Genomic DNA, 24,927 nt, shown 5'->3' with positions numbered 1-24,927 from the left:
GCCACCCAGGCCCGCGAACGCGCACTCCATGACGGAACCCTGTAAGGATGTGAGCCCCTGACGCACCTGTGCCCCTGTTGTTAGGTGGCGCGCGGCTGCGCTTGGTTTGCACACGGCTCCAGGAAGGAATCCCAGCCCAGGCGCTGCAGCCGTCACCACCATCCTCCGCCTGCACCTGACAGGGCCGCCCGCCGGCCTCCCCAGGACCGACCCCCCCATCTCCAGCCCAACATTCGCACAGGTAGCTAACTTAGGCTTATTGTATGCTTTTTACCTTGGCAGAGAAAATTTAATGTATTTTTGAACTATTTCCTTCCAAATTTTTAAGTTTTAGTGCTTGAATTATGCAGAAAATGTCACTATTCAAAGTAATTTCTTCTCTGAGTATACTGCATATCAAAGTGAAAGTTTTTCAATTAAAATAAAACGCCTCCAGATGATGATCTCCAGGTTATATTGTTAAGAAAAAAATAATAAAAGTAAAAACTAGTGTATATGCTACTTTTGGTATAAAAGAGGAGGAAAAAATATCTATGCGTGCATAGATATTTGCTGATTTTTACAAAAAGAAACGCTGGAAGGATGGCCTAGAAACTAATAAAAATGAAAATGAAAAAATGATCTCGAGGGGAGGGGAAAGAGATTGAAGGAATGAACAGAGATGGAAGCTCTAAAAAACTCAGCTTTTAAACCATGCAAATGTTTTACACACTCGAAATATAAAATTAAGCAAAAAAAAAAAAAAATAGAAACTAAAATTAAAAACAAAACAAATGAAACTAAACTGGGTATCAAACGGATAATACGACCACACAGACGAAAAGGGTTACTTCAAGGGAGTTTTGAGCACAGCACAGACCGGCGCCCTCGCACGGCGGACTGGAGACAAAGAACCGCAGGAACCTCAGGCCGTACTCCCGTGCTGTTTTAATTCTGAATCTATTTTAAGTACAAGGCAGGACGAGTGAGCAGGTAAACATGTTTATGTTATATTATGCTGTTCTGTGCAAGAGAAGAGATACAAATATGATTTCAAATAATTTACGGGTAGGGGCTTGCTACGTGAAAAAAGTGAATGGGAAATACCAACATGAGCTTATGCCCCTTCACTAACAGAACCCAGACCTGGTGACGTTTCGGGGCGACCAGCACCTCCACCCAGCCTCAGTCTCTAAGAGTCTACTTTCCTCGAAACGCCATCCCAAGGTTCCGTGGGAGAAGTCTGTTTCCGGCCTGGGACAGAGGCGCATGGGGCCAGGCACAGGGAGCCGTCAGAGACAGAAAGGAGCGAACGCAACGCGTCAGTCCGCGGTGTGGGAAAAGTGGCCACTTCGGGGGGCACGTGAAAGTTACCCCAGACAGATCACAGACTGCAGGGAAAGAGGACTCAGAGGTGGAGACGAACGCACAGGTGAACACGTCAGCAGCCTCAGGTAGGGAGACAGTCTCACGACATACTCAGGGAAGGGACTTGCAAGGCCACGCCGACACTCCCGTGGCAACAGCTGCCCCCACCCACCACACACCGTCTGGGAGGCTCGTCCCTGTCGTCCTGGGAGACGCCTGCCCTGCCCACCTGCCCCCCTGCCCTGGCCGATTCCTGGTCTTTGTGGAGCTGGGGCAGCTGGACACTGGTTGGTGCCAGCTCCAGAACAGGCACCTTCCCCGACCACCGCATCCCTGCTGGGGCGGACGCGCGCTGTGGAATGCATGAATGAACGCTCGCTCAGCTGCACGGAATGCTGAGGAGCCCAGGAAGTTTTAAAATCAGGAACAATGAGTCAAATGGTCTCAGTTCTGCAATTCTCTCCTGGTGACAAGAATACAGATGAGCACATACATCTTTTCCATACGTTTTTGTCTTTATCAAATTTCCCAGGATGAGCGTGCATCAGTTACTCAGAAAGGAAATAACCATTTAAAAGCCAGTGTCATCCCCGCTGCTTGTAAGCGCAGGGCCACATAAGCTGCAGCTTAGTAACGGCTGCCCCTGAACGGTGGCCTCCCGGGCACAGCGAGCCCAAGACACGCACTCCAATTCGGACGAGACGGACGCTCCCGCCAGGACGGGGACGTGGGACTGACTCCAGGGCACACGCAGGCACCCGGCCCGTACCTGCTCACACGTGTGCCCTGCGGGAGCAGCAAGAACCTCACAACTGATAAGTTCTCCTTCCTCCTGCGCAAAGACTTCCAAATGATCTATTTTAAAAATAAGAAAAGTGAGGTTTGTAGCCAGTATCCCATCTAGCAGGCAGTTCATGAAACTGTTTCAAACAAGCCCACTGAGGCCAGTCCCAGCCCCTGCTCTGCAGCACCCTGTCCTAGCAGACAGGCAGTGGACACGAATTATCACGCAAACCCAACTACGGCCACCTTCCTTTCTCCTGCAACATCACACAGCACAGAGACAGGAAGAGAAATAGGCACCGTGAACTTTTTCTGCACAGCTTTAACAAAACGTAGTTCACATAAAATAAAATTCACCCATTTTAAGTGTGCAATCTGTTAAGTTTGGACAGATGCACACAATTGTGTAACCACTGGCACAATCAAGATTTAAAACATTTCCATCCACTGAAAAAGTCCCCGATGCCAGCCACGCTGCAATCACCCTGGTCTGGGCAGCCACTATCGTCACAGTTTAGCTGTTGGAGAATTCCACATAAATGCAGTCACGCGGCCGCTGGAAATCACGCTGCAGACGTTCCCACACAAGTCCTGCAGGGAAGCCCTCACTGCCCTGGGGGTGGAACTGCCTGGGCTGGCACATCAACGTTACCCTTTTGCGTTTATTCTCCTAACCAGGTGTCCCCCGAGGCAGTGCTGAGGGTCCCCAGAACTCCACACCCAGTGATGCGCGGGATGGTCCACCGGTTAATTCCGGCCACTGCGAGTGGGAGTGTGATCGGCTATAGTGGCCACTGGGGTTTTGATTGATGTGAGCACCTTCTCAGATGCTTCCCGGCCATCTGTATATCTTTTTTGTGTCTATTCAAACCTTTTGCCCATTTTTCACAGTTGTTTGTCATCTTATTATTGAGTTGTAAAAGTTCTTTATGCAAGCTGGATGCAAGTTCTGTGTTAGATATAAGTATTTTCCCCCAGTCCATGCCTTGTCTTTTCATTTTAACATACCTGTCAACTAGCAAAAGTTTCTTTTAATTTTGAAGTCCAGTTAATGGATCTCTCCCTTTGTGGTTCAATGCTATCTGTGTTCTAGGAAATCTATTCCTAAGTCAAGGTCATAAAAAGCACCGTTACAGTTTTTCTACTATCATGCTGTTCTACAGTTCTTTCTAGAACGGCAACCTGAGCGTCACTGTGTTGGACGGTTTTACTAACGTGGGCTCTGGTGGCCAGCGTTCACAACCCCAGACCAGCCAGGCCCCTGCCCACCCGCGAGACCACTCCCCCAGCGCGCCGAAGCCCTGCACCGCCAGCCTTCGAGAAACACCCTGCTCTGAAACAGTCACAGCAACGTCTGATTAAGCAGCGCTGGAGCACGGACTTCTCCTGAAGCCGAGGAATGCTCATCCGCTCCGGCACAGCAGAGACGCGGTCAGCTCATGCACCAGGCCACACACACAAGCCCCACTGTGACTGCCTCACCGCGTCCCCTCCAGACAGGGAGCCAACACTCGGAAGGGACACTGGAAGGGAAGTTCAGGGCAGAAAGACAAGCCCTCGCCACGTGCCACACAGAACGTCTCCGGTGGCTTCTTGCAGAAGCATTAGGGCCCCACCCCACTTGTAATAACCAGGCAGAAATGGGAGTGAGCCCTGACAGAAGAGACACCCGCCCAGGACAGCGCACTCGTCCACCCTCCCCCTGTGCCATGCGGCGGCCCATGCCGTCCAGCCCCCGGGGGCTCAATCTGCTTCAGAACCAGCCAGGCTCTGCCGGAGGAAAAGCGACTGCTGGTGTCCGTGGCGAGAACATGATAGGATATAAACGTGCGCTATCAAATTTCAATCACACCAAAAAGGGCACGATCGCAGAAGCCAGAGGTCTATTTTTATGACACCAGCACCAGGAATCCACCCCCCTAGGGCATCTGAACATGGGGCTGCCCGGGTAGCCAGCATCTGACTCACAGCCGATCCTGCCCCGGAAGCCCCCTCACCCCTCCCTCCCAGGCCTGCTCCCCCACACCCTCACGGGGCCACCCCTTCCCCAAAGTGACTGGCTCCACACTCACTGTCCGCCACCAGCAGCCCTGACACGGGGAGGGCACCTTCCTAATCGAGTGGTGTGTGGAAGAAATCAAGTATCAAAATCACCCTGAATGTCCCCACAACCAGGCGCAGTGCTGAACTGGGTGCAGTGCTGAGCCGGGCGCAGAGCTGAGCAGGGTCTGGTTCAGCGCTGTGCCTGGTCATGGGGACGTCCAGGGTGATTCCTTGGCACGGGAGACCCACGGGGACACCCAAGGGTTCCCTGGATACACATGGAGGGGCACGAGGAACTGCCGTGTCAGAGCTGAGCCGGAGGGGACATGCCCACCTGGACCCTCCAGAGCCACTCAACCAGGACAGCGACAGCCAGAGCCACCTGCAGCGCCTGAGCTGGACTCGCCCTATAGCTCTGCGCTGGCCAGCAGGTCCTAGCTGGGCCCCTCCGCCTGCCCCCAGGGTGGGCCCTACCCTGCTCCCAGCAAAGGTCCCCCCACTTGGGCAGTACGCCCCCCGTCTCACGTTCCAAGGCCCCCCCCCCGACGCCTCTGTGAGCATGCTCACCTCTCGCAGCCCCAAGCTGTAGTGCCGCCTGCTCTGCCGCCTGCTCTCCCACCTGCACTTTCTAACTGCCATGGCGGCTGCTGCTTCTGACACAGCGGTGCCCACGCCCACCTGCCACGTCCTCCCCTATGGCCCCGACAGACCCTCCATCCCAATGGGTCCACAGGCCCCACAAGCGGCAGCCCTGGGCTGAGCACCTACGTGAGTCTCAGTGCCCTGTCTCAGATGGACCCAAAACATCTGCCCCACAGGCGAGCGTGGGTGGCACCACCCGGCACCCAGAGGGCACAGAACACTCCTGCCCAGCAACACCTGCCCTGCTTCTGGTCTCTGCTCCGGCATCATCAGACCAAGCAGCCATCTCATTCTTCCTCTCCATAACCGTCCGTGGCTCCCACTGCCTACAGAGTCAGTCTGAACTCCCCTGCACGGCTTTTGGTCTAAATCCAGCACCTGCCCCGTCCCTAAGTCTGCCCCGACCACACCCCACTCCCTCGCTGCCCAAACACCCCTCGCCTCTGTGCCTGCCCAGCTCCGACCCTCGGGCCAGCTGCCCATCAAGCACCTCAACTTTCCAGTGGGCCGGCCACTGCGGTCAGCCCTAAGTGAGGCGGGGGCACAGCACAGGCTCCAGAGCCTGGGCTCTAGCGCAGCCCACGAGCCAGCTGTGGCCCCGGATAGCACGGCTTCAGCTTCCTCGTGCAGACAGGCTCACCGACACCACCACGGCAAAGACTGATGCCACACCAGGGCCAGCGCCACTCCACGGTGCTCGGCATAAAGTGGTGCCTTAAGAACTTTTGGCTGGAACCACACCTGTCAAGGTGCACCTGCTCAAGCCTGCCCTGGCTGGAGAGCATGCCCCGGGACAGGAAGCCACTGTGACTGTCAGCGCTTGAGCAGCAGCTACTCACTGAGGGCACCCGACAAACTCGGTTCCGTGAGTGCACAGAACGAGGCTGCACATGGCCAGAGATGCACACAGAGCCTCCAAGGGAAGCTGTGCACCTGCCCGCTGGGGGCAAACACACAGAGGGAGAGGCTCAGCCTCCCACTCCCCACCCATGTCCTGTCCCTAACTCTGTGGCCCAGCGCTCACACTTGTCACAAACCCCAGAACCCCCTCCCTCTCCCCGAAGTCTGTACCTGGCCAGGGCACGGCCCACCCCAGGCCCGTCTATCTGGGAGGCAGCTCTCTGACGACTTCCTAAGACACCACACACCTGCCTGTGCCAGGACTTGGGGATAGCAGGTACCCTCAAGCCCTAAGAACGGGCCTCTGGGTAACCGGCTGCCACTGCACCCTGTCCTCTCCCCCATCCTCCCACCCATCCCCTCCCCTGCAAGACCCAGAGCAAAGATGTTCACGAGGCCAGAGACCCACAGAAAGCGACCGAAGGGTGAGAGTCCAACACACACACGTGGGAGGGGCAGCAGCTCCGAGCGGGCCACAGGCGCCAGTAGGAGGACCGGCAAGGCTGCTGCCACAGACCCAGAGTCCGGGGAGGCCAGCCCTGTTGCACGGGCTCCAGGCAGGAGGAGGAAGTAAGGAAACAGAACACATGCTGGCCCCAAGAGACCATCAGCACCCCCCACCGGCCACCCAAAGATGAGGGACACAGGGTGGCAGCCCCTGCACCTGCCCCGAGCTCAGGCGGGCCTGTCCCTGCCATGGGCAACACCGCCCTGGGTGCCAGGGATGTGGCAGGGCCACCAGGCAGGGTGCCCTCCCCCCAAGCAACTCAGAGCTGAAAAGAAAGTGTTTTTGCCCCAAAGCAGGGGTCTGAAAACAAGAAAATCCTCTCAAAAAGTTAAAAGGAATTTCAGAAAGGGAGGAAATGGCCACAGAAATAATGCCAGAAATGGACCTCAGCCCAGGTGACCTGAGCATCCAAGGGGACGGCAGCAGGGCAGGTCCCAGCAGGGCCACCATCCCGGGACCTCTGGGGCAAGGGCGGCCTGCAGGGATAACAGGGCCATGCCTGGTCGGGGCTGCTCCGCGGTGCTCAGGCCACATGGCCCATGGCCGATGACAACAGCACCCACCGCACCCCAGGGCCACCACACAGGCAAGCCCCATCTGCCACCAGGTCCAGACACGCCCTGCCAACCTCCAGCCATGGGCTTCTCCCCTGTCCACGCCCTCAACTGGCCCCAGGCTGCCCACCCAGGCACAGCCCTCACCCCTGCAGGAGGGGGCTGGGCCCTGGCAGGGACTTGGCCTCCCTCAGCCAAGAGGCCAGCTACACTGAGGCCACGCCGCCCTGCCATAGCCTCCATGGCCAGAGAGGCAGCTCTTGTCCCCAGAACCCCTCCCCTGAGGGACCTGGCCACCTGCTGTGGCATCTCCTCCACACAATGGGCCCACGCCTCTCAAGGCCACTGCCTCTCCGTGGCCCCACTTTCTTGCCCACCCGTCCCCCGTGACCATCACTGGCTTGGCCCCCAAGTATTTCAGCAGGTCCTGGGCAGTGGAGACACGGGAGCACAGCCAGACCCCGCCCTCAAGGAGCCTGCCCCAGGGGATGGGTTCTATCCTGGCTGGCCACCACCTCTCCCTGGACAACCAAGGTCATGGGCCTCCCTGTCCAGCCCCCAAATGGCCACAAACCCCTGGAAAGAACAGTACGCTGGGGGCCAGCTGTCCTAGGAATGCCCTCACCTGTGTCCGGCCTTCCACCAGCTTCCTGGAGCCTCCAGGCAAGCATCCCACCCTCATGTGGCCCCCCAGCAAGGCCACCAGGCTCGGGGACACAGTGCAGCCTGAGCTGGCCGTGAGTGGCAGACACAGGGGCCTCCCTGAGACTTGGCCCAAGGGAAGGGGAGGTTCAGTGCACCATGACTCTCTGGAACGGTGATACCTTAGATCTGGTGGCTGACATAAAATATACTATTGAAATTAACTCCCCCATCTCTTTGTACGCTTTAACATGCTACTTGAAATTGTAAATTATACACGTGGCCCACATTCTACTCCTACTGGAGAATACCGCTGCAAATTCTCTCCTTAAAAGACAAACTGAAAAGAAACTATCCCCTGACCCCCTTCCCACCTTCTGTTCCCCTTCTGAGCCACACAGGGTCTGAACCCCAGTCACGTCCCCACCTGCCATTCAATAATGGCCCGTCTGGCCCCCTCCTCCAGATGGAGCCCACCCCCCAGGACACCCTGGGTCCTCCCCCACAACCTCCAGACACCTCTGATCCCACGGTCCCTGCACCACCGCTAGCGCCAGGAAGTCCCAGACAGTCCTGCATTGCTGCCCTGTGCCTGCACACGCCAGGTGAACACACCTCCCCACCAACCTCCCAGGACGCCCCACCTGGCTCATGCTCTGAATTTCAGGTTCATGTCTCCAGGGCTCCCCAACCTTCCCCTGCAGTGAGAAGCAGCCTGTGGGGGCCAGGACACTTTCCCTGTGCCAGAGGCCCCAACTGGCGTCTTCACACAACATGACATCACACAGCCACAGAGATGAACCCCGCAACCAGCGACAAGGAAAAGGCAGTACAAACGTCTGAGCAGCAAAAGTCCCAAACAATTGCCCACAGCCTGGAATCTGTTTACAAAACTACAGTGAAATGAAGCATGTCTGTTAGGAAGAGGCAATGAGCAATGGAGACCCAGGGGCAGGCATGGCCACGGGGGGCAGGTAGGGGACAGGGAGGGTGCAGGCTCAGGAGGCCTCTGGGATGCTGGTGGGGTCCTGGCAATTCCACAGGGGTGGGGTGCAGGTGCTTGCAGAACTGTGGAAGTGACTAAATGAAGCAGCCCGCACAGGGACCAAAGACCGTGACTGATTCAATTCTATGCACTTATGATCTAAATACACCCTGTATCCGGCCACATCCTCCCATCCCAATTAATGCCAATTAATGAGCTTCCAAAATCCCAGCCTATCCACGTGGTGGATGGACCATGCCGCCAGGAGACTATCTGACTCATACCCAGGCCTGTGGCCACGCCAAGGCCATACCTGCTGCCAAGGGGGCCAGAGTGGCCAGGTGCTCCTGCTTGGCCGCCGAGACCCTGGTAGAGAGCGCCAAGTACACCCACAGAAACCCACCCCACCGACAAGGGCTCCAGGTGAGCACCTGTGGCCCTCAGTCCAGCACCCCACTGGAGCCTCGTGGCCAAGAGAGACACACAGCTCCTGGCAGCCGAGTGGGACACATCACACCCTGCCCAGTCCCAGCTGTGTCTTCAGTGATGAGCAAAAGGATCCGGGACAAGGGCCACTATCAGCAGATGAGGAGGACTGCAGGCCAGGCCACAGCCCTCACTTGAGCCCCACTACTGCATGTCCCACAAATGACACCCATTACTCCACAAATGATACCCACTATTGCATGTCCCACAAATGACACCCGCTACTCCACGTCCCACAAATGACACCCGCTACTACATGTCCCACAAATGACACCCGCTACTCCAGGTCCCACAAATGACACCCGCTACTCCACATCCCACAAATGACACCCACTACTACATGTCCCACAAATGACACCTGCTACTCCAGGTCCCACAAATGACACCCACTACTCCACATCCCACAAATGACACCCGCTACTACATGTCCCACAAATGACACCCAATACTTCACATCCCACAAATGACACCCAATACTTCACATCCCACAAATGACACCCGCTACTCCACATCCCACAAATGGCACCCAATACTGCACATCCCACAAATGACACCTGCTACTCCATGTCCCACAGGACTCCCTCGCCACCCCTTGTCCCTCACTGGCACTTGCTTGTTGCCTCTAAGCTGTCCACCCTTGGTCCTGTCTAGCAGGAGGTGGCCTTCTTTCTCCTTTCAGCTTCCAAACTCAGAGAGTCGGGCCTGGAAACAGGAGACATGTGGCCCAAGGCAGGTGGCAGCCCTTGCCCTGCCAGGGCTCTGGCGGTCCCAGGCTGGAGAGCAGGCCCTTTGGCACTGCCACTCCCTAATGGAATTTCTGAAAATAAGCATTTCATCTGTTGTGTTCAGTTTTGGACACCCCGGCATTTTCCCTGCTGCCTTTGTCTGATAAGATCATCACATTTGGTGCCATGAGTTATGGACTGGACAGCCAAGGAACTTAGTGTGGACGTTTGCTCAAGCACTGCAGAGCCCAGCCAGGCACTCATCACAGTGACTGCAGGTGACCTTGGCACAGTCCTGGCACTCCAGCTCACGTCCTCCCAGGACGCTGACAGGCTTTTGGGTGCTGCATGCTCCCATTGCCCACCCCCGGACTCTCACTCCATGGCACTCTCATCTGGACAAGGGGCTCTGTGGCTGAGAAGTCTAGAAAGCACAGACTAGGCACTACCTGAGGGCCTGACTCCAGAACTGAAGGTGGGACCACCCTCCTCTGTTTTTGGGTGCCTCTCAGGCTAGACACATCTCCACTTGAGTCTCTGAGGCTGGGCTTGGGGATGGTCCCCTCAGTGCTGTGGACAGGGGCTGATCTGAAGGTGGGCTGCATTAACTTTTGTTGACTGACCAACCAACCATACTGCTAGGACACGTGCTGGGGCCTGCTGGCCATCCACCAGCACCCCTCCTCGCCGGGCAAGAGCTGCAGCACCTGGCACTCTCTACAGACAGGCATAGACAGCCACCAAGCTCTCTCAGCTGAACCAGAGAAGGGACCATGCCACTTCAGGGCCGGAGCCTGCAGACCAGGAGGAGCCTCCTGACCACTTGCTGCCCATTGGCAGGCAAGACAGCCAGACCTGATGGAGACAGGGTTCTGCCAGGTGGATCAGGCGGCCCTGGAGGCGGCAGCAAGCCACACAGTGGGGGGACCCAATGCTTGGGCAGAACAGAGCCCGCAGGACCATCAGGTGATTCTGAAAGGCCAGACCACAAGGCACACCTCACTGCGACCCACAAGCCCAGCCAGCGGCTGGAAAGGCCCCGCGTATACCCGGGTCTCTAACAAACAGGCTGCACCATCATCTCTGGGCATCAGCCGGCCTCACACCACGCAGACTCAAAACATCTCATTCTTCGTTGTTTCTCTTTAAACGCCTGGTCCCTGAGCTCAGGTGTTTCAAGTACGTGTGTTCCAAACTGACCCATTTCCAGTGTCTTTGAGGCACTACTGCAGGAAGGAGTGGCAGGCACCCCAAGTTCCAGGCCCCCTCGAGGTCTCTGAAAAGCCATTTGCTTCCACGAGCCTCCACACCCTCACGGAGGAGAGTCTCTGCGCGGGACCGTCCAGCTCCAGCGATCACAGCCTGTGACTCACGCCAACACGTGGTGGGAGGGCCAGGACCGCACACGCGAGAGCAGAAATGGCCCCGAGAGCCCCAAGTAAACGGCCAGGGGAAGAGCGACGACCGCCACCCTGAGCCTTGCCCAAGAAAGAAAGCAGAGGCCAGGAGGGGCAGGCGAGCTGGACGACAAACGTTCTCGTGCCACGGAAGGCTCTCGGCCTCGCTGCGCCACGTCTGCCTTCCCCCTGGAGCAGTGGCTCTCTGTCCGGGGACCCTCCTGCAGGCTCCGACACCCAGGCCGCCGTACCCTCACCCACCGGCCCCCAGCACAGTGGCCAGCCGCACCCTCCCCAGCGCCTGCTTCTCCCTGGCCACTCCTTCTAGGCCTCTGAAGCGCCAGAGCTCGCGGGGGGCAGCCTTCCGTGGCGCTTCTCACTCCACGGGGCCTGGCCGTGACCGTGAGTGGCATCAATGCCAGACTCCCAAATGCTGACCTCTGACCTATGCTGACTGCTCCCTGAGCTTACACCCAACTACCCCCAACGCTCCCCTCAGGAATGGCATCTCAAACCTGACACCCCACGCGCTCCATCCAGGGAGGGGGCGCTCCAGTCCCCGTCTCCACCCACCCTGCCAGGCCCTCGCCCTCCCCTGAGCCCATCAGCAAGGCCTGCGAGGACACTCACACCTCGCCACCACCCGGCCCCTGCAAGCCACAGTCCGCAGATGCAAAAGTGACCTCAAAACACGACTCAGATTCTGCTGCCGCCTTGTTTAAAACCCCCAATGGCTTCCAGCCACTGAGGCACCTGGATTAAATTCACACTCCCTGCAGCCCTGCGATACAATGGCTCCGTGACCCGGCACTGCCTCCCATCCTTTCCTCTGCCCCTGGCTCCAGGAATGTCCTTCTGATCTGCAGGGCCCCTGCACCTGCTCCTTCCTCCCCCCGGACACCAGTGCCAGGCTGCAGGTGGCTAACTCCCTTCTCGCCCCTCAGCCTCCTCGGAAAGGCCTTCCCTGACCACCCTTCCCAGCCCCCGGCACCTACACAATCAGAAACGCCTGCTGCTCTGTTTCCTATTAACTACGAAGGTACCACGGGAGCAGGGCTGTCTCCTGGGACCCCCAGGCAGGACCCCTGGCACCCACATCAGTCTTCCTGGTTGGCCCAACACGTGCCCCTAGGACGCACTCATGCAAATAGGTCGCAGCAGAGAATACACAGCCAGCATCCAAGTGAACCAAATCACTTAGTCAAAGAAATGCAACTTAAAACCAAATAAAATTTCCTTTAGAATGGTATTGATCTCTAAAAAGTCATATTTTGGCAATGTTTTTAAACTAGTAAACTGGTGTAAGAGTTTGTATCAAAGCCTGGAAGATGTTCAACACGTCGGACGCCAGCCCAGCACCCTGGTGCAGGGCCTGTTACTGACACTGGCGCCTGGGAGGCCTGGGAGTGAGGAGTGACACGTGCACAGGACAGCGCAGGACGAGGCACAGCACACACATGCAGGATCATAGGATGGTCCTGATTTCGTAAAAATCAGAAATACGGAAACAGACCTGCATCAAACACAGGCTGAAGGGACATACCCCGAAATGTCAACTGTCTGGGCCAGGTGCAATTTTACAAGTGACTATTTTCTTCTTCACAGTTTTCTTTACTTTCCAAACTTCCTATCATGAATATCAACTAATTTGATAGCCAGAAAACAAGTTAGAAAGTCAGGTTAGACAACAAGTCAAGTGGCGAACAACTTTACAGTACCTACAGTTGCATTAAGGAGTCCATCGGGCTGCTTCCTACCCACCCCTCACGCTGCTGCCGTGACACTGCAGACTCAGGACTCACAGCTTTTTGACGCGGCCGCGACACTGGCAAACGCTTGGCACGGCTCCGTCTCACGGTCGCGAACGGCTCATGTGAAACCACGGAGGCAAAGCTCCTCCATGAAAGACGCAAAAGACATAAAAGTTCTTTTAAGGACTTCTCACAGGCCGTTGTCCCGGCACTTCAGCACGAAGTTAGAAAAAAGGCAGCCCCCCACCTCCCGCCCCTGCAGAGCGGGGCGCCGGCCTCCCCACCTGCAGCGCCTCCTCCCCCAAAGCGCTCGCGGCACACCCCGGCCCCAGAAGCCTCGGCTAGCCTGGGGTGTGCAGGGGCTGCACCAGCACGGGAGGAGGGCTCCCCGGCCCTGGTGTTCCGCTCTGTCCAAGCTGTGCCCACTCAGACCTCCCACCCCCAAAACAATTCCCGTGGGAGCTACAGACCTTCTGACTGCTGGGCCCTCATTCTAGAACCTAAGTCCACAAGAAAATCGTTTAGGGGTCTCCTGACCTCTGTAGTGGGCACTCACTTGGAAATGGCCCCTCTGGGGTCCAAGTGCCCCAACACCACCCCACCCTGACACTCCCCTACCTGGTCACACGGCTCTCACAAGTTTGGGAGGCGAAAGCAGCAGCGTGCACCTTCCTCATGGCCGCGTGTCCCTCTGGTGCCCAGTGAGGAGACAGACAGGCCCCACCAAACTCCCAGGGAGGACAGACAAAAATGCTAAGGACTTAGCTTCAGAGACCCACAGAGCTACAGAGGCGCGCACTCTGGGCTCACAGACTTCCCCAAACTGCCACGCAACTCCCACAAGACGATCCCGCTGCGCCGCGTGGCGCACCGAGGGAGTGCGGGTCGGCCGGACCTCCATCCGCTCCCACACACCAGGTGGTGGAGGGCGGCCCGAGCCACAGAAGCCTCAGACAGTTCAGGGACAAACAGGGCAGGAGTCTATGCACCTTCTCTGAAGGGGTGAGCGGGGCCTCATCGTGGACAATGTATCTCTTTGTTTTTTAAAAGTTTTAATTCCTTGGTGCAAACATTCAAGAATATGTAAAAGTCAAAAATTCTAATTCAAAGCTTTCTAATTCAAAGCCCAACCAGGGAAATACAATGCACCCCATTTTCAAGCATAACTTTACAGTACTCGATCTACTTCACAGCAATGTCAAAGAGCAACTCTCTCAGTAGGAAATTCTGTAAACAGCTGCACGCACACCTGCAGCTGACGATGCCACAAGGCCGCCCAGCCTCAGGCCCACCTGCAAGCTTAGTCCAAGAAGCAGCCAGGTGAACAACACCTAGAAAAGAAGGTCCCACAGCAAAACACTCCCCTTGCCTTTTTTTTTTTTTAACTTAACTGTCTTATTATATCAAAGGCCTGATTAAGTAAAAGGCTGCCGATCTGCAGCCTAAAACAAGCTCCACAGGTGAGAGCCGAGCCAGCGATCTCCCAGAAGCTGGAGATTATCTGCTCGGCATTAACACAGGAAAAGCAAAAGTGCTCCTGAGAACTATGCAAATGGGCCACATCTCAGGCAAGTTTCTCCAGAGCCCTTCTAAATCTCTGCTTCAAGATTTTCAAAAACAGTTAATTATGTTTTGATCAACTCACATGTAGCCAGCTATTTATAAAAGCCTTCTTCGAATCTATCACGTAAATGGAAGCCAGCTCACGTGCATACACGGAAAAAGACTTTGGAAGCCTACCAGGAACTACCTTGATTTTACTTTGACCTCAAGGAAGTAGAGCATGCCCCACTGCTGCCCTGCCGCGCTGGGCCAGCGATGCTCTGATCGGACACCCCCTCTTGGACACCCTGTGCGGATGTTAAGGGCAACTCCTCACAACACAGCTGGGAGCCCAGCACCCGTTCTGGGAGCCAGGGTGGCTCTGCCCGTTGCCCTCGGAGGAGCAGGGCCAGCTTCCCCGCTCACACTCACCAACCACCTAGGTGGACCAGGACACCACACTTCCTAGGCGCCTTCCTTGTGCTCGTGGACGGCGTTCACACAGGAGTATGTGAGCTTGAACAGAAGACGACTTTCCAGGTCCTCTACGTTAACCGCGTGAGGCAGACCCTACTCGTTAGGGCACAAGAGCAGTGAGAACAGAAGATGACTTTCCAGGTCCTCTACGTTAACCGCGTGAGGCAGACCCTACTCGTTAGGGCACAAGAACAGTGAGAACAGAAGATGACTTTCCAGGTCCTCTACGTTAACCGCGTGAGGCAGACCCTACTCGTTAGGGCACAAGAGCAGTGAGAACAGAAGACGACTTTCCAGGTCCTCTACGTTAACCGCGTGAGGCAGACCCTACTCGCTAGGGCACAAGAGCGGTGAGAACAGAAGATGACTTTCCAGGTCCTCTACGTTAACCGCGTGAGGCAGACCCTACTCGTTAGGGCACAAGAACAGTGAGAACAGAAGACGACTTTCCAGGTCCTCTACGTTAACCGCGTGAGGCAGACCCTACTCGCTAGGGCACAAGAGCAGTGAGAACAGAAGATGACTTTCCAGGTCCTCTACGTTAACCGCGTGAGGCAGACCCTACTCGTTAGGGCACAAGAGCAGTGAGAACAGAAGATGACTTTCCAGGTCCTCTACGTTAACCGCGTGAGGCAGACCCTACTCGTTAGGGCACAAGAACGGTGAGAACAGAAGCTCCTGGAGAGTGGCAGGACCATTTCCTGGCTGTCGCTAAACCGTGAGACACCCGAAGATACTCGAGGTCCCTCCCAACTGCAGTCACCAAGATGACCCTGTGTGTCCCAAAGGCAATGGTGACAAGCCGGGAGGGATGCCAGGCAGAGGGGCAGAAGTAGCTACCTGCCCCCGACCCCCACAGGGCAGACGGAAAGGCACAACCGGCTGCCTCTGTCCAGCAGCAGAGCTGACGGGCACTGTCCTTGAACAGCTCCCCCAAAGTTACTTTTCTTTGTTCTTTTCAAATATCATTGTTACGAGTGTATATCAAGTGGAAAACTGGGCTGGGCGCAGTGGCTCACGCCTGTCATCCTAGCACTCTGAGAGGCCGAGGCGGGAGGATCACTCAAAGTCAGAAGTTCGAAACCAGCCTGAGCAAGAGCGAGACCCCCGTCTCTACTAAAAATACAAAGAAATTAATTGGCCAACTAAAAATACATACAGAAAAAATTAGCCGGGCATGGTGGCACATGCCTGTAGTCCCAGCTACTCAGGAGGCTGAAGCAGGAGGATCGCTTGACCCCAGGAGTTTGAGGTTGCTGTGAGCTAGGACGCCATGGCACTCTAGCCCAGGCAGCAGAGTGAGACTCTGTCTCAAAAAAACAAAAAAGGAAAACTGGGTTGGGGCCTGTGACCTAAATCAAGCCCCCCCACCCAGGCCCACTCCCCCATGTCAGCAGGTGGGTGGTGACTACCCCAGAGCGACCCACCTGTGGCAACTCACAGAACCAGTCAGCTACCATACCAAATGCCTCAGTCACTGAGAAAACATCCAATCTGGATATGGTTTTGATTTGAATAAAGCTGTCCTTAAAAAAGTTTGCTTCTCTATAGCAATACAATGTTTTAAGAAGAGTGGAAAATGTAATGGACTGGGAAAGTGCATGAATGATAAACGCTACTTGACAGCTGTGTGCACCACGCAACCTGACAGAATTTCACATTCTTCAAAAAATGGTCAATCCCACCTGATAGCCAGGGAAACCGAGGCTCCCTCCCAGATCAAACGGCAATAGTGCCCTCAAGTAACAAAATCTACACTTTTAAGAATGTCCCTTATGCCAAAGTACTTGCTGCCAAAGTTAGCTAGCAGAATTTCAAACTCCCACAGCATCAAGCGTCAGGCCTTCCACACTGCGCCCCGCAGCCTGGGACCACCCCAGCCCCAAAGTGCAACCAGCCACTAGTGGACCCTCCCCCTCTCCCATAAACAAACAACACGGTTCACCATGGATGGGAACCAGCGCCCTAGGTGCCTGTCCTCACACACATATTAACACTGGCAGTGTTCCTTTTAAAATAAGCAGCATGCAAGCAGTCCCTGGCCAAGGCATTTAGGCCCGTGGCGAGGCAAGGGTTCTGTCCCGCATGGGGATCTACACTTCAGCCAAAGCAGAGCAACAGGAGAGTAGATTCTGCACAAAAGCCGAATGAACAGAGACGTACTGCAGGAAACGCCAACTTGCCGAGGCAAACGATAACCTTTAGAAAGGAGCATCTTCAACGTAACTTACCTATCCAAAGAGATCTTTCAAAACCACTTGCATGGATACTAATTTTGGTGTCACGTCACTGTGTTCTTCTTTCAGCTATAATCACAATATGACTTCGACGTTACAGCCTTCCCCAGCTGCACACAACCAGCTAGTGCCTTTCGGTGCTCTGGGGACAACTGCATTGGCAACAACAGTCTTGCTAAAAGACCTGTGTTTTCTCGTTTTTCTCACTGTGAATGAAATTCAGACTGTGGCACCTCACGCCAGCTAATAACAATTACGTTAACATAAATGTCCCTTATGAAACCATCCTGACAAAGAGTATCAAGACAGTTTGCTAAAATCAAATGCAGCATGCGGTGAGCTAGGGGGATGAAACGCACTCAAGGCCTGGGACTTGGCCGGGAGGACTTCAGGGTGAAGCCTCCCTCATCCCTCCCCCCACCTCCACAAAGGGAAGGCCCTGGGGGAGGCCCTTCCACACTCAGTCCAATTGCCACCCACCTGCCACTCCACTTGACACCTACGTGCAGCCTGGGCGCAGCCCCCCCCCCACCTCCCAGCTCCGCTGACTTGTAACAAAAAACGAGTTGTTAGCCAAGCAAGAGTCACTTCTACCTTTGTCCTAAACACTTTTATTGTGAAAGATTTCCATGAAAAGGAAACATCAGCTAGAAGAATTTATTATTCTCTCATGGATCAGTTGTAAGAGGCAACCAGAATACCTATAATTTGCCATTCTGATTTATAAACTTAAGTTACACTAAAGGACTGAGGCTTGGAGCATTGGTAGTAGCTTTAACCTTACTTTTCTGATTTGACTGTTATTAAAATAAATAACCTAATTAGTCAGAGTTCCTAATCGGCAGATCAAGTGAAGGGAGACATGAAGAGACAGATGTAAATCTTTTATTTTCCAGAAAGCACCGCTCTCAGCACTGTCACCCAAATGTCCCCATGAGCTGCTCTCTGCTCTCACATACATGTGGACTGACGCAGACTCATGAGAACTCATGCAAAGAACCAACTTCTACAGATGCCTTTCAAGTTATCCCCTAGTCAGATACAGCTGACCCTAAAACTAACCTGGAAACAGGACAGAAGTGGGTCCCAGGCTCACTCATGACAAAGATGGTGAAGATGCCCTTTTCCAACCCCTTCTTCCTCCTGCTCCCCAGACGGAAAAAGGGACGGGGCTTTACCCACGCAGAGGCTCAGAGCACGGGAACGCACCCGACTTCCCACGCCCAGTCCTGTCACCACCTAACGGTGCGCCAGGCGCCAGGCTTCAGACCATGACGGGGCAGCACGGGCACATCTGGCTGAGGAAAGTTCATCACAAAATACACAGGACCACTGGACAGATATTAATTCATAACTAAATAAAAAGTATCATGATATTTCACATAATGGACTTCAACCATGAAGCGCCTTTTTAAAACATCACTAAAGACCAGCCACGTTTTCCACTAGAAGGTCAAAAATACACAAAATGAATCAAACAGAGCCTTCGATAAAACACCCCTGCACACTGCTCGGTGCCCCCAAAGTTTGTCATGAGGAGCATCTCGGCACCTCTTGGGTAGCTTCGCATCCCCTCTTCCTCCCCAGAGCGTGGAGGCCCCGGCGGCCACCCCACACACACTGTTCCTGGCGGTGGAGTCCCTGGCTCTGGCCCTACCCCCGCAGAGCCTGACCGCCAGCCCTGAACTTCACACGCCTTGACAGCAAAAGCTTTCACTTCCGAAGACGCTGCAATACTTCCAAAGCGGCCAGCAGCTCTCTCCAGAAAGCAGGAGGGGACGAGGGAAGGACCGGTGCTTGCCTTGCTGTTCCTACTACTGCTGCCACCGCGGCGCTGCTACAACCGCTACTACGGACCAGGGAGGAGCTCTGCACTGCCATCCAGGGAGGCTGGGCGGAGGGACAGCGAAGGTAGGACGCTCCCCCGCCAGAGGATCCCCAAACAAAAGCAGGCCGGCAGGCAAGTGCCCAGCAAGGAATCTTTCTCATCAAGCCTGAGGGGCCCTAAGGAACCCCAGAGATGACAGACTAGACCGGAGTGTGAAAACTGCCGGGGCTAAAGTGGTTTCTGAGTCCAGAGCACCAGCTGTGAATGTGCTGGGCTCCGGTGTCACCAGGCATCACCTGGACCACCCCAAGAACCCCGCATGGAGCAGACAGGGACTGACAGCCGCCCCCGGAAAGCAACGACAAAAGTCACTGGGTGTTCCTTTAGACACTGACACTGCACTGAAAGGACCGTGAGACACAAGGTGCTGACACACTGCTCCAGAGCAGGGTGTTCAGCTAGGCTGCCTGCTGGGGCTCTCCCAGGCTGAGCCTGACATCTCTGCCTGCCAGGTGGCAGCAGGGACGTCTCAAGGAGGGGCATCACCGTGCAGTGACCTCACCTGCACAAGGGGAGATCCCTAGCCCAGGGTCACACGGGAGCAGGGAACCCAGTGAGGACACAGACCACACCTCTAACTGCAGAAACTAGGCAGGGCAGCCCACACTGCTGGCGGCCAGCTCCAGCACTGGAGAAGCAGCAGACCCCGGCACAGCCCTGAACTCTGTAGAGCACACACCTGCTCCCAGGACGCTCTGGGGGGTGTGGAGCCCACACTGGGCAGGAGCAGGAGGGGACCCACTCAAGAAAGAGTCCCTGGTGGAGCAACTTTGAAATGCAGACCAGGACCAAGACACACGACAGCCAGCCAGGATGTCAGGGGCAGGGAGGACAGACGCACGCACCACTCACACCCACTCGCTCGCTCACTCACTCACACGGGGCAGAGGCTGCGCCCCCACCCCGCCCGCCCGCCCGCCCGCCCGGACACAGGGCCTGCGGGACAGATGACCTTAGCCTTTCAGCGGCTGAGAACTTCCTGGAAGTGGCAGCTGGCGCGGCTCAGACCCGCCCTTCCCTCCGCCCCGCGTCCACTCACCTGGGGGCAGCTGGAAGTTCTGGATGTTGGTCGGGTTCTGCGGCGGCTGCGGCAGGCGCGGGGCCAGCACGGTGGGCGTCAGCGTGGCTCGGATCCCGCCGGTGGTGGCCGCGGGCGTGCGGGGCAGGCTCTGGGTCGCGGCGCCCGCCGCGCCTTTGGGCAGCCCCGTGGGGGTCCCGGGGGCGGGCGGCGGGACGGCGGGGCCGGGCAGCGCCCCTTGCATAGTTGGCCCGAGGATCATGCCGGCCGCGCTGCTGGCCGGGCCGCCGGCCGCCAGGGTCTGCGCCGGCGGGGGCGCCGCCTGCACCACGGTCTTGGGCGACTCGGCCTTGACCCCCGGCGCGGGCGGCGCGGCGGGCGCGCCGGGCCCGGGCTGGCCGCTGCCCCCTGCGGGGCCCCCGGCGGCCGGGGCGGGGGCGGGGGCGGCCGCGGCGCTGCCCCCGTTCTGGGCCGCGGCGGGCGGCGCGGCGGGGGCGGCGGCCGGGGGTCCGGGCGGGTGGCCGGGCGGCCGGGCCAGGGGCGCAGGGGCGGGGGGCGGCGCGGGGGGCGCGGGCGCGGGGGCGGCGGGGGGCGAGGGCGCGGCGGGCGCGGGGGGCGCGGCGGCGCCCAGGAAGGGGGGCGTCTGGATGACAGTGCCGGGGGCGGCGGGCTTGGGCAGCGGCGGCGGCGCGGGCCCGTTGTTGACCAGGCTGACAGCAGGTGCGGCGGCGTGGTGCGAGTTCAGCAGCGCGGCGCTCCCATTCAAAGTTTGCGCGGCGCCGGGGCCGGCGGGCTTGCCGGGGCCGGGGCCGGGGCCGGGGCCCGGGCCGGCGCGGGCGGCCAGCGCGGCGGGGCCGGCGGGCTTGGCGGGGCCGGCGGCGGGCTCGGGCCCCGCGGCGGCGGCGGGCCCCGGGGCGCAGGCCCCCGCGCTGCCCTCGGGCGGCGGCCTCAGCTTCGCGGCGGGCGGCGCGGGCCCTGCGGGGACAAGGGGGCGGCGCGGTGAGCGGGGGCGCGGGCGCCGCGGCCCCCCGCCCCCCGGCCGCGCTCTACCTGCGGGGGGCGGCTCCGGCGCCGCTCCGGGCGCGCCCTCGGCGGGGGCGGCCGCCCCGGCGCCCGCGGCTCCGGCCGGGCTGCCGCTCACAACATGGTTCCCGAGCGCGCCGGCGGCCGCGGCCCGCACCTCGGGCGTGCGCGGCGCCAGGTGGTGGTGGTGGGCCGCGCTGGCCGCCAGCTGCGACTCGAGCGAGCCCACCAGGTCGCTCACCACTTTCTCGTCCACCTCGCTGTTGAAGAAGACCTCGTCCAGCAGATCCGAGCCCGCCGCCATCTTTTTTCCTCGGCCGCCGCCGCCGCCGCTCGGCCGAGCGCGCCTGGGCGAGGAGGAGGCGCCGCGCGGGGCGGGCGCGGGGCGGGCGGGGGGCGGCGCGCGGCCGGCGGGGGCGGGGGCGCGCGGCCGGCGGGGCGGGGCGAGGCGCCGTGCGCAGGCGCGGACCGCCGGCGCCGCCCATTGGCTGCAGCGCGCGCTTAAAAGGCGCGGCCAATGGCTGCGAGCGCTAGTGCCGGGCGCGGGCGGGCGGCCGGGACGTCGCGGCGGCGGGGACTGGGGTGCGGGGCCCGGGTAGCGGGGCTGGCGGGCGCGGGGACGGACGGACGGGCGGGCGGGAGTCGCGCCGGGCCGTGCTGGGGCCGCAAAGGGCGGCGGCGGGCCCGGCCCTTTGTCTGCCCCGCTCCAAAATGGCTGCGGCGGCTGACGGGGCGCCGGGCGGCGTCGTGGCCGGCCAGGCCGCTGTGCGCGGTGGCGATGGCGGCGGCGGCGCGAGGCCGCCCTGGGGACGCCGCCTGCGGGTCGGGAGCGCTGTGCTGGGCCGGGAGGCGCGCGGAGGAGCCGGACGGGCGCTGGACCTCCGCGCTCCGGGCCGGGAGAACTGGCGGGCGGCGGGGAGGGCCGCGCGCTCGGCCGCCTCGCCTCGCCCGCAGTGGAGGCCGCCCGCAGGCTCGCCGTCCATCTTGGGTCCGAGGGCCGCGCGGCCGTCCCCTCAGCGGCTGCTCCGACGAGGGCGCCCGACGCGCCGCCGGGGAAGAGGACGGTGCCCCCCGGGCGCGAAGTGGGTCCCCGCGTGCGAGGCCGGAACGCCTGAAGTAGCTTTCTGCGCTTAATTTACTGTTTTGGAGGTTGGTGGGAGTGGATTATCCGCAGCCATGCTTAGCAGCACCTTAGAGACGGGAGCGTTTCGGTTAAAAGTCCCAGCGCCCTCTTCCCGGGCGGTTCTTTGTTTTTTACCAAAAGGTAGCGTTATTAGACATTTCTAGGGGTTTTCTTTTCTCCCACTTTTCCGTAAAAGCCCAGAAACGGTTTCCAGAGAGGAAAAATGCTTGTCCCGGACCCCCGCCCCACGCGAGGCCCCCGGCCGTCCCCGCTGAGGGCGCGGTGGCTCTCGGCGCGGGCCGCCGCCCGGCTCGTCCTGCTGGGCCCGTCCACTGCGGCCTCAGACTGCGGCCCGGCAGCTGGAGACAGCACTGTGACTGCAGCAGCACCGCCAAGGAGCAGCGCAGATTGGAGCCGGAAAGGTGCCTCCCCTAGGGAAGAGCGTTCGGGGGAAATCCTATAAATGGACAACCGGAATGTTGTAGTTGGACTTGAGGCAGGAAAGGAGGAGAGCAGGCTGGGTACGAAGAAGCAGGGGGTGGGGAGGTGTGTGCGCACGTGGGGGAACCGGGGCAGTCCAGTGGGCACCCAGAGCTCAGCGTGGGAGGCCGGTCTGAGTTTTCCAAAAAGTGCAGAAATTTGGAGTAAGAACTCAGAATTTTTAAATGTTGACAAATAATTAGGATTTTTTTTTTTTTTTTTTTTTTGAGACAGTCTTGCTCCGGGCTAGAGTGTAGTGGCATCACATAGCTCACAGCAGCCTCAAACTCTTGGACTCAAGGGATCCTCCTGTTTCAGCCTCTCTCTCCAGTAGCTGGAACTACAGGTGCAGACCTCCATGCCAGGCTAATTTTTATATTTTTTTGTACAGATGGGGTCAGGCAGGTCTTGAACTCCTGGCCTCAGGCAGTCCTCCCACCTAAGCCTCCCAGAGTGCTAGGATTACAGGCGAGAGCCACTGTGCCTGGCCTTAATTAGAATATTTTAAAGTAGGTCAAACCAGACGGTAGGAAGGCAGGCCTCAGCCCCACGTGCAGCTTGTGTAGTGAGAAACACCAGGTGTGCGGCACAGCCTGTACCCTCAAACCCTTCAGATTGGAGTCGGGGCAGAAGGAAACAAGCAGCTGTGCTACAAGGCAGAACAACGCAGGATGTCCCATCAAAGAGACACCCAGGTCCCAAAAGCCCACGTAGCTTTGGGGGTTCCTGTGCTCACACCCCCACCCTTCAATCCACTGTGGCCACACTATGAGATCTCATAAAAGTCAGTGGTGCCGCCCCAGAGTGGTGGCTCCTGTGTTCTCTCCAGAGGCCCTGCCAGGAGCCGCCTCCTGTGCTCATGCCTTTGTTGACATCACCCCCAAAGTCCTCTGGAGCACCTCCAGCCCAGCAGCTGTTGCCAGGTTAAAGGTCAGGGCCCACCTGACCCAATTTCCCTTGCAGAAAGGTCTCGTATGCACTAAAAGGACCTGGGAGAGGTGGGAGCCATGGGCAGCTTAGGCAGCGGTGCTGTGTCCCTGCTGCAACCCCCCCCCCCAAGCTGGAGGATGAGGAAGCTGCATGGCTCCTCCTCATGTGTATGGGGGGAGGGGGACACTGCCACCCTGTTGGCCTTGGTCACCCTGAGGGAGGGCTTGGGCCAAATTTTCTTTGGATATCTCTATATGATTTTACTTGTTGCCACAGCTGTTATGACCCACAATTTAAAGGAAAAATCCCACCTAGCCTAAAAAAAAAAAAAGAAAGGGGGAATCATATAAGTACTGCGCGCTAACCGATTGCGCCACTGGAGCTTATAGAAAGGGGGAATCAAAACAAGTGTAAATTGTGGAAAAATGTTTGCTGTGAGAATGGCAGAACCGCAAAACAGCACATCCTCGCTGCACGTGTGCAGGGCTGTGCGCAGAAACGCAGCTTCCCAGGCCGCAGCTCTGTGGACATTCTAAATTTATTAAGCGGTATATCATCTTTTGCAATAAAACGGAGGATCAGACACGCTCACTAAAACATAATAAACGTAACCAAGAGTCACTGGTTTCAGTGTTGCTCTGCCAGTGTTTGTTGTGCTACTTATGCTTTTGTTGTCTGCCTGAACTCCTTCCTCATAAAACAGCTTTATTTAAATTCAGCTGGTGGCCTGAGGCTGTTCCCGAGTGCCATTTCCTGGGTGACTCCACCAGCCCAGCTGCCATCATCCCTCCTCCTTGCAGACTCAGGGGGTGTATCTGTGGTCAGAAGCAGATCCGCATCCCAGGAGGAACTCGAGAGCACATAGCTGCTCCATAGTCAAAGGTGTATGCCTGTCCTAGGGCGCCACGACAAATCATCACAAACTCGCACACCTAAACAACAGGATTTCATTCTCTCACAGTTCTAGAAGCCAGAAGTCCACAATCAAGATGTGGGCAGGGTTCGCTCCCTCCGCAGGCCCTGGGGGTGGGGGGGTCCTTCCTCCAGCCTCTGGGGGCTCCAGGTGCTCGGTGGCCACATGGCTGCAGTCTCTGTCTTCATCTGCCCTTCTCCCTGTGTGTCTGTGACCTCTTCTTGTAAGGTCACTAGTCATGAGATTTGGGGCCCACCTAAGTTCAGAATGATTTCATGACAAGATCTGTGACTAATTGTATCTACAAAGACCCTACTTCCAGATGAGGTTACATCCTTGTGTTCTGGCTGGACATGAATTGGGGGTGCGGGGGGAATACTGTTCAACCCAGTACACCAGGAGACTCATTTGTGTACTTCTGGAGAGACCTTTGAGAAATCAGAAGGCGCTCGTAGGCGTGCCCCGCCCCTTCACCCTGGGACTCGAGGCTGGAGTCCACTGGTCAGGACAATCCCTTCCCTGCCCTGCTTTCC

At 57.8% G+C, this 24,927-nt stretch overlaps 1 protein-coding gene across 1 annotated transcript in view; it reads right to left on the bottom strand.

Moving 5' to 3' along the window:
- TAF4 (TATA-box binding protein associated factor 4) overlaps nucleotides 1–21,283 on the bottom strand; it is an 83,451-nt gene extending 62,168 nt beyond the window's left edge. The window contains exon 1 of the mRNA XM_020281829.2: nucleotides 19,947–21,283. Within this exon, the coding sequence (XP_020137418.2) occupies nucleotides 19,947–21,252 (1,306 nt within the window). The 5' untranslated portion in view covers nucleotides 21,253–21,283. The remainder of the gene's footprint in view (nucleotides 1–19,946) is intronic.
- Nucleotides 21,284–24,927: the final 3,644 nt, after the last annotated feature.

This window comes from Microcebus murinus, chromosome 16 (assembly GCF_040939455.1).
Source record: "Microcebus murinus isolate Inina chromosome 16, M.murinus_Inina_mat1.0, whole genome shotgun sequence".
Lineage (NCBI taxonomy): Eukaryota > Metazoa > Chordata > Mammalia > Primates > Cheirogaleidae > Microcebus > Microcebus murinus.
Note: the sequence above shows the minus strand (reverse complement) of the source record. Positions and strands in the feature narration are given on the sequence as shown.